Source organism: Strongylocentrotus purpuratus, unplaced genomic scaffold (assembly GCF_000002235.5).
Source record: "Strongylocentrotus purpuratus isolate Spur 01 unplaced genomic scaffold, Spur_5.0 spur5_contig_861, whole genome shotgun sequence".
NCBI lineage: Eukaryota > Metazoa > Echinodermata > Echinoidea > Camarodonta > Strongylocentrotidae > Strongylocentrotus > Strongylocentrotus purpuratus.
In genome coordinates this window covers 3,010,604-3,022,657 of record NW_022145570.1, presented here as the reverse complement: position 1 = coordinate 3,022,657, position 12,054 = coordinate 3,010,604, and the positions used below count along the sequence as shown (strand labels likewise).

General features: G+C 35.4%; 1 protein-coding gene across 2 annotated transcripts in view; it reads right to left on the bottom strand.

The window, feature by feature from the left end:
• The window catches only part of LOC577625 (homeobox protein unc-4 homolog), a 31,912-nt gene extending 20,848 nt beyond the window's left edge, over positions 1-11,064 (bottom strand). For both annotated transcript variants that reach the window (XM_011668026.2, XM_777839.5), the window contains exon 1: positions 10,637-11,064. In XM_011668026.2, the coding sequence (XP_011666328.1) occupies positions 10,637-10,937 (301 nt within the window). In that variant the 5' untranslated portion in view covers positions 10,938-11,064. The remainder of the gene's footprint in view (positions 1-10,636) is intronic.
• Positions 11,065-12,054: the final 990 nt, after the last annotated feature.

Sequence of the window (12,054 nt, the reverse complement as noted above, 5' to 3'; positions counted from 1 at the left end):
CTTTAACCAGACTAGGTAGCGTGGGTTTTGACTCATCATTTCATTTGAACGTATAGACATAGAGAGAGAGAGAGAGAGAGAGAGAGAGAGAGAGAAAGAGATAGCGAGCGTAGAAGGAGATAGACCAGAAATTCATCCATCGTAGCTAGTTAATTAGTCCTAAACGCTTGCTAACTATATTCAATGATATCACTGAGACAACACCATAATTCATAGGCATGATCCTTATGAAAAATTCAGTTACATTCTCATTTCATAATGAAATTGGGTTTTTAAGCTGGGATTATGTGCCCCTCTGCACGACTGAGTCTATTTCCTGATCAGGGTAATGGTATGAGCTTGCTCACAACCCCGTTATATAGCACTTCCACCCATCATTAACGTAATTACAGTGATTGTACATTGAATGCGCCATGACGCGCATGAGGAGCTTATATGTGTAGAGATAAACAATTTTCAATTGTGCCCACTTTTTACTAATAAAATATTGTTTTTTTGTTTCGAATTTATAAAAAAAATGTAAATGATTATCCACATCTCCAGATTGAATTTAATCTATTAATTGAGTTCTGGAGATGGGAAATGTGTATTTGGTGATGATTATTTATCCAGTGTTTACAAAAAAAAATAATCAAGAAGGGGGGGGGGGGGGGGGGTGGGGTGCTACTGCAAACAGTTTTTATGACCCTTACCCCCATCCCCCAACAAAAGTGTTGAGTTAATGAGAGTAATTTGTACATTGAAACAGAACACTCCCAGAATATACGTGTATCAAAAAAGAGGACTAGGTTTAAAATAGATCAACCAAACATTATTTATTTATTTATTTAATCAAGTTTTATTTATAATGAAACGAAGAAAGAGTCCTATTATTCCACTTAATTCTGCGAGGATTCTCAATCACAATTTACTTTCTTAATTCATACCACTTTGAGAGAAATACAGAGCTAACTGATAAGCCTTACTAATAGTAGTCACCAACGTAATATGTTTAAACAAAGATTTTTTTTATTAAAACGATGCCTTTTACAAATGTAATGCATCTTCTATAATTATCAATATGCGACAAGTTATTCAAGAAAACTTAAAACGTTGTAATGCTGAATGATAAACTTTGAAATATATAGTACCGTGGAAGTATTGTGACAATGATAAGTACAACAATATTCTTCTTTAACGTATTTAGTATTACGTCAACAAATATCGCATACGCCGTTATATCAATTTATATTTCAGCATTTAATGTCAAAAATATCACACGGTACCAATTAACTGGTTTTAATCTTTATCGCACGCTTTAGCATCATACAATATTTCATATTCATTAAAATGACATTTTTAGAATCTGGAAGAAACGACTCTGCAATGACGCATCGCCTTCTTGTTGGAACCTATTATCTCTGAAATTTCATTACGTGCGGAATTATTTTACAGCGGGGGTATAATATTCACTTTGCAGGGAACAGGGTTGACTCAAAGTGTTAAAAATGACAAAAATAATAAACCTGTCGTCATTTTTTGGAATGATAGGCTTTCCAAACCAGCTTCGATTCTCCTCCTCCCCAAGCGGAACTCTTCTAATCGCATTACATACACTTAAGAAGAGCAAACGATTATGAATTTTGAGAGAGAGAGCGGTGAGTAACAAGTGCTAACTGCGTCTTATTTCCCCAAAGACCATCAAGGAATCCGCTTAAAAACAACACGGAATCAGCCGCTGAAAACACACCGAACTATGGCGGGAGATATAATACCTCACTTCTTGGAGAGATCGTCTGCCCAAGAAGGGGATCACACGTCTCGAGAAACAGGAAAATAAAAATATTGGCGGTGCAATTAATTGGTTGCTCTATAATCTAGATCACTAAACCTATTCCAAATTAAACAAAGCGAATAGTTTACGCTATACTGTATTCATTGGAGAGTATAGATATCTATAAATATGTATTTTTAATATACGGAGAAGAAGACGAGCTTTATGAGTCGACACCGAATTATAACGCTTCGTTAAGAGTTCTTATTTCTCGCTCTGACCTAAAATAAACTTTAACTATAACACACTCAAATGGGAGGTGGAATCATTTGAGCATTTCATCACACAAATTCCTGTCTTTTTAATATCTGTGTTTCTGAGGCGTAAGACTCACACCTGCTTTTGTATCGCCAAACCGAGTCTACATGTTATCTTTCAACTTGTTTCGTTGGCAGAGCAGCTATATGAGAGCAAGGCAATTATTGACATTCGTGTTTTGAAAGGCGGACGGAACAGAGAGCGAGTCGTTTAGGGGTGAAATAAGTAATTAACCGAAGTTGGAATTGAAAAGGGACAAGGAAACGTAGTCCTGGGGCTGCTTTTCCGTTCATGCTAGTTAGCTCTCTTTTTCGGCAATTGTACATAATTTGTCTTTCATCCGCTTTCGTCAAAACAGAGCAGTGAGCTCTTCTTCTTTGCTTTTACTCAGCTGGCTTGTTCTGAATCTGCGCTTGGAGCTATAACATGTCAGCAAGCACACTCCCCATACACCAGCCATCCGTTCAGCGCGCCTACAATCATTTGCAACATTTTTATGAGGTCAATCTACCTATTACAAAAGTGTTATCGCATAATTTCCTGCTCTTCCTCGCGGTGACTGCCAATACAAAATGATTTTCCGAATCGAAGCAACGAACTGCCTGGGAGCCCGCAGGCGCGATTCTTGCTTCAGTTGAGCCGATTTTGCGCGCCATTTTGCCGTTCCTTTTACGGTCTTTCAATCTACGCATCGGGGCAGTCATCCAGAGACGCAGAGGAGGGGTCACGAAGGAACCCATCAGTGGGCTTACCTTTATCTCTTACAGAATATAATCAAACAGAACCAACCCCCTTTTTAGCATTGACATCACGCCGCCATTTCACCGTCGATTCTTACCGTTTACTTGCTGCGCTGATGACTTTATATTATTCGAAGCGAGTCGAGTTTTGCGGATGCCCGGCAGCTATCTTCGTTTTACCTGCCTCGGCCCGCCGGGCTGCGACAACATCGCGCGTGAAATAGAAAGAGAAAAACGGTCTTTTTCTTTCGTTTACCAGCATCTTGCTTGCCAGAAGATTGATTCTATTACATCTTACACAAGCGCTTTGAAAAAAAAAACACTTCGTCGCGTTCAGTACAGCATTTTGGCGACTTATTACCGATTAAATTGTCGGCATCATTTCTGCCGCGCGTGGCGTCCGCACTGCGGCGCCAAGACTAAATGTTTTCTTGCTGTGTTGAAAATGTGCTATACGGAGTACAATGTCGTAAAAATACAAAAGTGACACATCGAGAAAAGGGCTATTCCTTTATTCGGATTTTCATATTTGTAAATATGACTTGAATCGACTTTTAATCTTGGTATGAATAAGAAACATAGCCTGTGTCATGTCAAAAATAAGATTATTCGATATACATCTTCAATCATGTTTCTTTTAGCTTTATGTCTGTCGTACACGGTCGTCTAGACGAATTCAATTTATCGGGTCAAATGAATATCTATTTAATAAAAATAATAACTCTGACGAGTGAATTAATCTTTGATACATTCAAATACGACACAAATAATAAATAATTCTTCAAATGCTATATTTCACACGAAAATGTGACATTTTGGCCTATTTCATTCATTTCTTTAAAAAAAAAAAAGTTGATGGTTCTAAATGGGGAATAAAATTGCACATAAATGGCGAATTAAACCTAAATGACAGACACATTTTACTCATTGACTAAGAGTATTGGTTGCCAGTGGGAACGTAACGGCACATGAAGCATCAGACTTGGGAAGTGTATCTATCAATTTCCGGAGCTCAACTTCTCAGTGGTGGAGAACGATGGAGATGGAGGAGGAGAAGGAGGAGGAGGAGGAAGGAAAAAGAGAGGGTGAGAGAGGGGACAGGTGGGAGAGAGAGGAAGGGAGATAGTGTGCGCATGCGCGTATGTGCAGGTGAAAGGGAGAGAGAGAGATAGAGAGAGAGAGAGAGAGAGAGACATAGTAGATATAGACAAAATGAGGAGAAAGAGAGCAAGAGAGTAAAGCAGTATGCTGCCGATAAAAAGCTAAGATGGATGAAAAGATAGGAAGATCAGAGGAAGAGAGAGAGAGAGAGAGAGAGTGAGAGATCAAGGGACAGGGTGAGGAGACGTCGAGTAGAACGGAAACTAGAGGATTTGGAGACATCAGGAAAGAGAAAGGAGAAAAGAGATGAACAGAGAGAGAGAGAGAGAACTATGGGATTAGGTGGAGAAGAGCACGGAGAGAGAGAGAGAGAGAGAGAGAGAGAGAGAGAGAGAGAGAGAAATCAAGGGAGTGATGTCGGATCTGGAGTAGTAGTAGAGATCTGACACAGCAAATACAAAAAAAAAGAGAAAAGAAAAAGAAAAAGAAGAAGCAACTAACCCCGTTCACGCGTTGCTTCATTGACTATCCATATTATCTCGCTTGAATTAACATGCCCCTGTTCGGTGGATGTAATTATGGAACTGATCGGCCAATGTTTGGCTTCCTTCTCCGAACTACACATGCACATCATAGTTGTCAGAAATCACTCTCTAAATCGCCTAATTTGATGGTTTCTGTTTTCAAACCCTGAAGGATATTTTCACTGCAGAGGAGGAAGGTAATTATCAATTAGTGATATTATGATATTCACCTAAATTACACCGGAAAATTACTCCTTTACCCCTCTTTCTCAGCCCGATATACTCATTTCCACACCAGTCAAGTATTATACAGTAATTAGGCAATCTAATTGCAAAAGATTAATGATTTGCAACATTAATTCTTTTGTTAATACTTTCAGCTTGGTCAGGATTCAAATGCCATGTTATGGGAACTTTGGCTTTATCTGCTCCTAAATACCAATATAAGAAAGGACCGACTTACACAATTAAAAATAAAACATTCTCTCAATGCAATAACAATGCTTTATTAATACGACAAGATAGAGCATAATTAATTGGCCCAATGCAAATAAAATTACGTTTTTTCTGGAAAAAACAAATACGTCAGCAGTTAGATCTAATTTAATCTTGAGAGCTGAGTAGATCAAATGAATTTAAAATAAAGGAAAAAAATGAAAGAAGAGAAAAAGAATAGACAAAATAAATGAAAAGAAAAAGAAAGGAAATAAAAGAGAAAAAACGAGGAGAAAGGAACGGATTAAAAGGAAAGATAAGAATATAAAAAGAAAAAAAGAAAGATATGAGACGTAAAAAAAAAAAAAAAGTAAGGGCAAGAAAAAAGAAAGATGTACATGAACTACTCGTGATTCCATTTTACTGAACGTTTTTAGTTGAGTTTTTTCTTGTTATATCAGTTTGAATAAAATATGTACATTAATGTTTCGTTTGGCCGATAACCTGCTTTTAGTATTGCATTATAATTTTCGATATTTGTATAGTCTTTAAAAAAAAATCCACACTTGATAAACTTTCTAATTATTTTGAATGCATAAGGACATATTGTGAGGGTAAACGTGATATAACCGAGATGTATCCAGACTCAAAGCGTATCAATTCAGACAAGGCAAATAAAAGAAAAATGTTATAAGTAGATTTAAATTTAAATAAACGGGATTTTACCAGTCACGACGTTCAATTTCTATTCATCAAAAGCTCTAATTTTAACAATTTTATTCCCAAGTATGCATTGAAAACTAATCCAAGTCAGGGCTTATGTGGTCTTTCTCATTTGCATCAATGTCATGATACATTGTTGTAAGCTTATCTACTTTTCTTGGCATAAAAGCAAATACGATGTATAAAAGGTTTTATTTTAAAGTTTATATTTTAGCTATGAATAATGCCACATCATTGCATTTCCCGGGGGAAAAACATAAAGAAGAAAAAAAGAAGGAAAATCTCTTACTTGATTGTGAAGGTTACTCAAGTCCAACTGCTATAGCACTTTTGTAAAAACATACTTTAATGTTCAACATACTTTGTAACATTTAAAAACTTAATGTATTTTCTTGATACGCAATCGTAGCCATTACCGCGCTTAAATCTCTCCAATTATTGTTCCAGCATAGCTTCATTATTTCAAACCAAAGAGTCAATTATAGAAATATATGCCCATTATCTGTTTCATTTTCTTTAGCAAAAAGAACAATTTGGAAATATGGGTTAAGGGATTTTACTCCGCTCATTTCTATTAGTAATAACAGAATGTGGTCTTTTGGAAATGAGAAACAAGATCTGGAATTGTTTTGATTAGGGTGATGCGGATTCGGTGATCATAATTTACTTTGGTCTTTATTTGTCGCCCACGGCGTTCGGGGTATTTTTATGAGGGAAAGAAGTGATTGTCTTTTACCAGAGGCCTGATGAGAGGGAAATCTCTTACTTCTAGGATGGTTACAGAAAAGGACATCAATTTGTTTTTCGTTAATGATATTTATTGCAATGGAATTCATCTCTCAGACATGGTAATCAACAATTTAGAAGGATATGTTCTTTTCGTCTGGGATGTTGTCAGTTCTTTTCATTTTTTTTCTTCAAATGTCATGTCCCTCCGTTTTTCTATCTTTTGTTTTTGGTTTGAACTATTCGACCTGTATCGAGTCTATCAGTGCTGAAGAAGTAGTCCCCGTTTGGATAGTAACTTTTTTCCTGCTAGTTTCTCTTTCCTCCCTTGTTATTGGTGCCTTCTATTACTCTCTCATGCCTATTCCCTTTTCTTTCTTTCTCTTTTATTTCTTTCTATATTTCTTTTCTTTTCTTTTCTCAACAACTAACTTATATATTGTATGTTGGTTTATTATGTTTAAAGCTTTGTACAATTTTATCGAATTTGTTTGTAATGTGTAATATTACTTTCCTGTATTTATTCTACTTTGATTGCAGTTCATCTTTTTAATTGTAAGAGCAATTTTTGTTGAATGTGAAACCCTGGTGAAATATCAATAAATGAATGAAATGAAATAAATAAATCAATAATAAATGAAATGAAATTGATCTAATGTAGCAAGAGTATGGACATGACAGAGTGAAAACGATTTTCCATGACACAACTTTTGTATTAATCAGGGTAATCTACTAATGTTGAGGGTATCTGCCGGATGATATTAAGTGATGTACAATGCGACCAGGCATAATCTACGTCATCGTACTCGAAAATATATTATTGTTTCAGTTGAAATAAGAATAGGACAATACAAATGCAGCATTTAGTTGTTTACTAAAAGGAATCAGCCAGCCGAATCTAAAAATGTTCAAGAAAAATGATTTACCTAAAATTCTCTAATGTCATTAAGTACTGATTCAGGTTTAGTTACTTATATCAAGTTACCATATTATTTTAAAAAATGCATTGTTTTGTAAAATTTATAAGGCTTTGTTAGTTTTGTATTGAATATGCATACAAACGCACCAACCAATCAGGGATTTTAGATAATGACATTTCAGCCTAAAAAGAGTTTCATTTTAAATGATGAAATATATTTATCCAAGTGCGTTCATTATCAGAGTATATTAACATTTAACAACAAATTTACTTACTCTTAGAATTCCGTATCATTGTTATTATTATGAAAAATATGAAAACAATAACCGACAAAAAAGTTCCAATAACTTGTAACATCATAGCTAGTTTACTATTTGTTTAGCGCATAGAGAATTCTACGAACTATTATGTGTTCTCTAAGCACTTTCTATTATTATCATAGTTGTCATTACAACCACCACCACCACCACCACCACCACCACCACCATTACTACTTCTACTAATCCGACCACAAGTTTTTCTACTTTTGCTATTAATTTTATATCTCTAGGCCTAGTATCGTTTTTAAATATAATTATTATTATTATAGCATTACAGGTAACAATAATCACAAAATCACTACTATTTATATTAGTTCTTAATACTTCATTGCTCAGAGCTATAATATAGATACCGACTATGACTGTTGTTTCGTTACTTCATCTTCTACCAGCGCCACCAACCAGTTCCTATCTTCACCCTTTTCTCCTCTTCAAAGCTCATCCCTTAATCCCCCTCCTTTCTCCTCAATACTCTCTCTTAAGCCCTTCCTCGCTGTTACTGTTGCTTCCTCGCGATGTTTCACATCGTCACGGGAAGCAATAAATCTTATTGCCTTCGTCCATTTGTGAAATTTCATTTGAATCAGACCATAATGGAAAAGAATATTAGCAGTAACGCCCAAGGCATCCGGCGAGCGCAGCGCAAAGGGTTTGATTCCAACCATTTCCTACCGAGCTGCATGCTGAAAGCCATTGGATGGGACAACTTAATATCGGACATAATCACCACTCTTAATCGCTCTATTAATTCAATTTATCCTTTTTCCAAATTAAGTCCGGGAGGGATAACTCGGTTTCTGATTATAGATATGATGAAGAGAGAAGCAAATCGGATGTGAAAATGCTACATGCGATAAACTTGACAGTAATCATTTTAGCCGAGTATACGTGATAGGTATAGCAATACTTTAAAATGTTTTCCAGCTATTTCATTTGTATGTGATGACGCATACTCTTGTTCTATTACTCGTAGATGACCTTATTACATATGGAAGAATGTTATATATGATATTGTTTTTATTAATGTTAGAAGGTCATGTGACTCGAAGATTAATCTTAAAAGTAGTCCCTTTTTGCACTGTTTTGAGGAAAGAAAATTTGAAAAAATATAAAAAGGATTTATTAATGATTATCTCCCGTGAACAGATAAGGTTTTTATTCATATCTTCTCGATCATTATTATTATTGTTATTATCAAACAATATGATTTTCATTGCATTCTTCCAAACATTTTGATCATAATGCTATAAAAACTTTGATACCATAACAAGGAAGATTCAATAAGAATGAATCTTCCGGAGATGCACTAGCTTCCTAAGTACAAAGTTTAGCAATTTCTGTAACCAGTATATAATTATTATACCAATTTCTTTTTCATTGTAGTTTAATCTCTGTGTGAAATCAGTCCTTGTCGCTTTTATAAGATTTTTGATAATGAATAGTTATCATATCTATAAAAAGTATTATCTTTATCCTCAGTTTGTCTCAAAGAAACTTATTCTAAGGGATAACGAAAATTACTCAAATAAACTTATTAGGAGATATGACAGACATTAAGGCTTAAAAGACGTTACAAAATCTACACAACATACCCGAATAACAGTTTGTAACTGTACAATAAATAAATAAAAGCACAAGTACTAATGTTTTTTATTGTAAAAGAAAAAGCGGAGCTGATTCATGCCATATGTAAGTAACAAATAAAGTATTTTCTCTGAATTCATAGCAGAAGATGGACTCGTATATTCTATGAATATTATACAGAAGGGGTGAAAAGAAATTAAACTTTAGTTACCATGATTTCGGCAACATAAGTATATTTTGTTATAAAGAAGACGCTACTCTTTATGTCTGTAACATTAGGTTGGAAACATGAACATATTTTCTCCAAAATATTTTTAAAAATTGAAAAGAAAAAAGAACTCTAATCATTTGAAATATTGATAACATACTTTGGAGTAACAAACCTATTAAAGAGAATAATCATTATTCATTACAAACGTGATTTCGATTCAATCCAATTAAAATCATTGTTTATATCATAAATGGATACAAAAGTAAAGGTACGAAACGATATTAACGAACGCAGTAAATAACGGATTTAGAAGCAACAAACAGATTATTGTATTTACCTTTCTTTAAATTGGAAAATAGGAAAGCAAAACTAAAGAGCAACACAAGTACATGTAATATTTGCTCATACAAAATTCATAAACAATAAAGATATCATATATTTTCAAACAAGTGATATAATTTATTATCAAAGGGGAAAAAATAATGTCGCGGTACTTTCCTAAAACATAGTTTTGAACTAAAAAAACATAAGTTATTTGCATATAATTATATCCGTGACCTGTTATTTCCGGCCGTAGTACATTTTTTTTAAATTCAGTAATCGAAATTCATATTTAGTTTGTTGAGCAGATTGAAATATACGCAATTCTTATTTCGTTTATTTTTACAGCGAATCTTTCTCGAGAAAAAATGTGAGTTTACTACCTAGTTTACCCAAAGGCAAATCATAGAAAAGAAGTGGCTTCATTAAATTGTTTAACAAAGCGATAATTTGTTCGTTTTTGTTTATCATTATCTCTCACGGCAAATCTGTCTATCTATTACAACTAGCATAATAGCTTCTGTGTCATCTGTTTTTAACATGACCACATATCATTGACAAATAAGCCTTTGCTCATTATTTTCTTATTTCAGCAAACATCTTATTTCATTAATAATGGAATCAGATAATTATCTGTATCTAAGATAAATCACTGTATGTTAAGGATATCACTTCAGATTTCTTTAAAGAAACATTGTGTGCGTCTTAGGTTTATTAAAAGGCTTCACTTAAAATGCATAAACAGTCGTCACTGACATCTATATAGAATGATTTGACACTATTGAAAGGGATTGATTTTTTAAATCATTATAACATTAGCATATTTGAAAAAGTAAAGAATCCATTTTATATTGACACTATCAAGAATTCTTATAACCTCTACTTCTCTTTACTAATGTAAAGTTTAGTTATATTGCAATTCGTTTTCTAAATGACATGGATAGCATCATTTTGAACTCACCATTTTTATCATGATCATCCTCGATCCCTCCAATCTTCATCATCTTGCTCTTGGAGGAAAAACAATCACCGGAAACATGTTTAAGATCCTTCTTCATAGAGCTCTGGACCCTGACCGCCGCAGCCGCTGCTGCCATCGATGTCGTGATAGCAAGGTCCCCGTGAGTTCCGGGCGATGCACCCGGCGGTGAGACGTGGAAACCAAGCGCGTGAGCTGCAGACGAGAAGGAGTAAGCAGGGAAGGGAGAGAGCCCGCCGAGACTCCCCTGTGAGAAGTGACTCCGCATGAGCTGAGCATCCATTTCTGATACTTTGTATTCTCTCTCTTTCCTTTTCTTAGTTTGGTCGTCCTTTAGCTGTTTTTCTGCTGAATATGTCGTACTTCTCCAAAGCTTCGTTCCTCTAAATAGGAATACTTTTTAATTATTCAAGATATATTGAGCCGCGATTTTGATTTAAAAAGTCCTTCCTCCGCGTTTCAATCACACAAACAGGATAGTATCGTCTGCAAGAATTGTTATTTACTTACAAAGTCATTTTTCTGTCACAATATGCGAACAGTTATTAAATTGCTGGTGAGTCTGCGATTTTAAGCGAAAGTGAGGCGAAAATGATTCAGACGGAAAATCAAAAATCCAAGTTTCGTCGACGGTAGTTGGAAATCGGTTGAGGCATACCTGGAGCTCGACGCATCTTTCAAGAATCGTTAGCGACTTTTGGCTTAATTTGTCAACTGCTCTTTCGTCTACCTGCGAGATGAAAACATCTCATGCAACCGTGCTGGCGTCGTGCCGCAACCTGTTCCCCTATCAACTCCAAATTAATGGGTCTAAGTGGTTTATAGTCACCCTACACCGCGCGCACGTGTATCTGTGTGTTTAGAGCATTGTGTACAAGGCGAATTAGTATGGTATGCCTGGAGAGAGTGAGAGAGAGAATGAGAGAGAGGGAGACAGGGGAGGGAGTTGGGACTGCCCGTTGTGTGTGTATGTGTCGTGTGTGAGGAGGGTGTGTGTGTACGTATAGTGAGTAACTGTTGATGATTGTGTGTCGTAATCTTTTGACATTTTGGACCAATGAGCATTTAGATTTTTGACAACTGTACAGTGTCACTTCGGCGACACCACTTTCACCCTTACTTTTGATAAGGAACCCACTCCCTCATCTCTCTCTCTCTCTCTCTCTCTCTCTCTCTTTCTCTCTTCACTCTCTTCACTCTCTCTTCCTTCCCCACATTTATTGTCTTTTTCCGTTACTCATTTTCCATCTTTGTCAACTACGCACGCGCGCCTAGTTTGCTTTTCTGATTTCCAATTTCTATCGCTTTCATGTAAAAATCTCACGGCATTATCATTCTTACAGCCCTCGAGGTATTTCACACCCAAAATTTGTTTTTGTGCAACAGTTTTGTTTAAACAA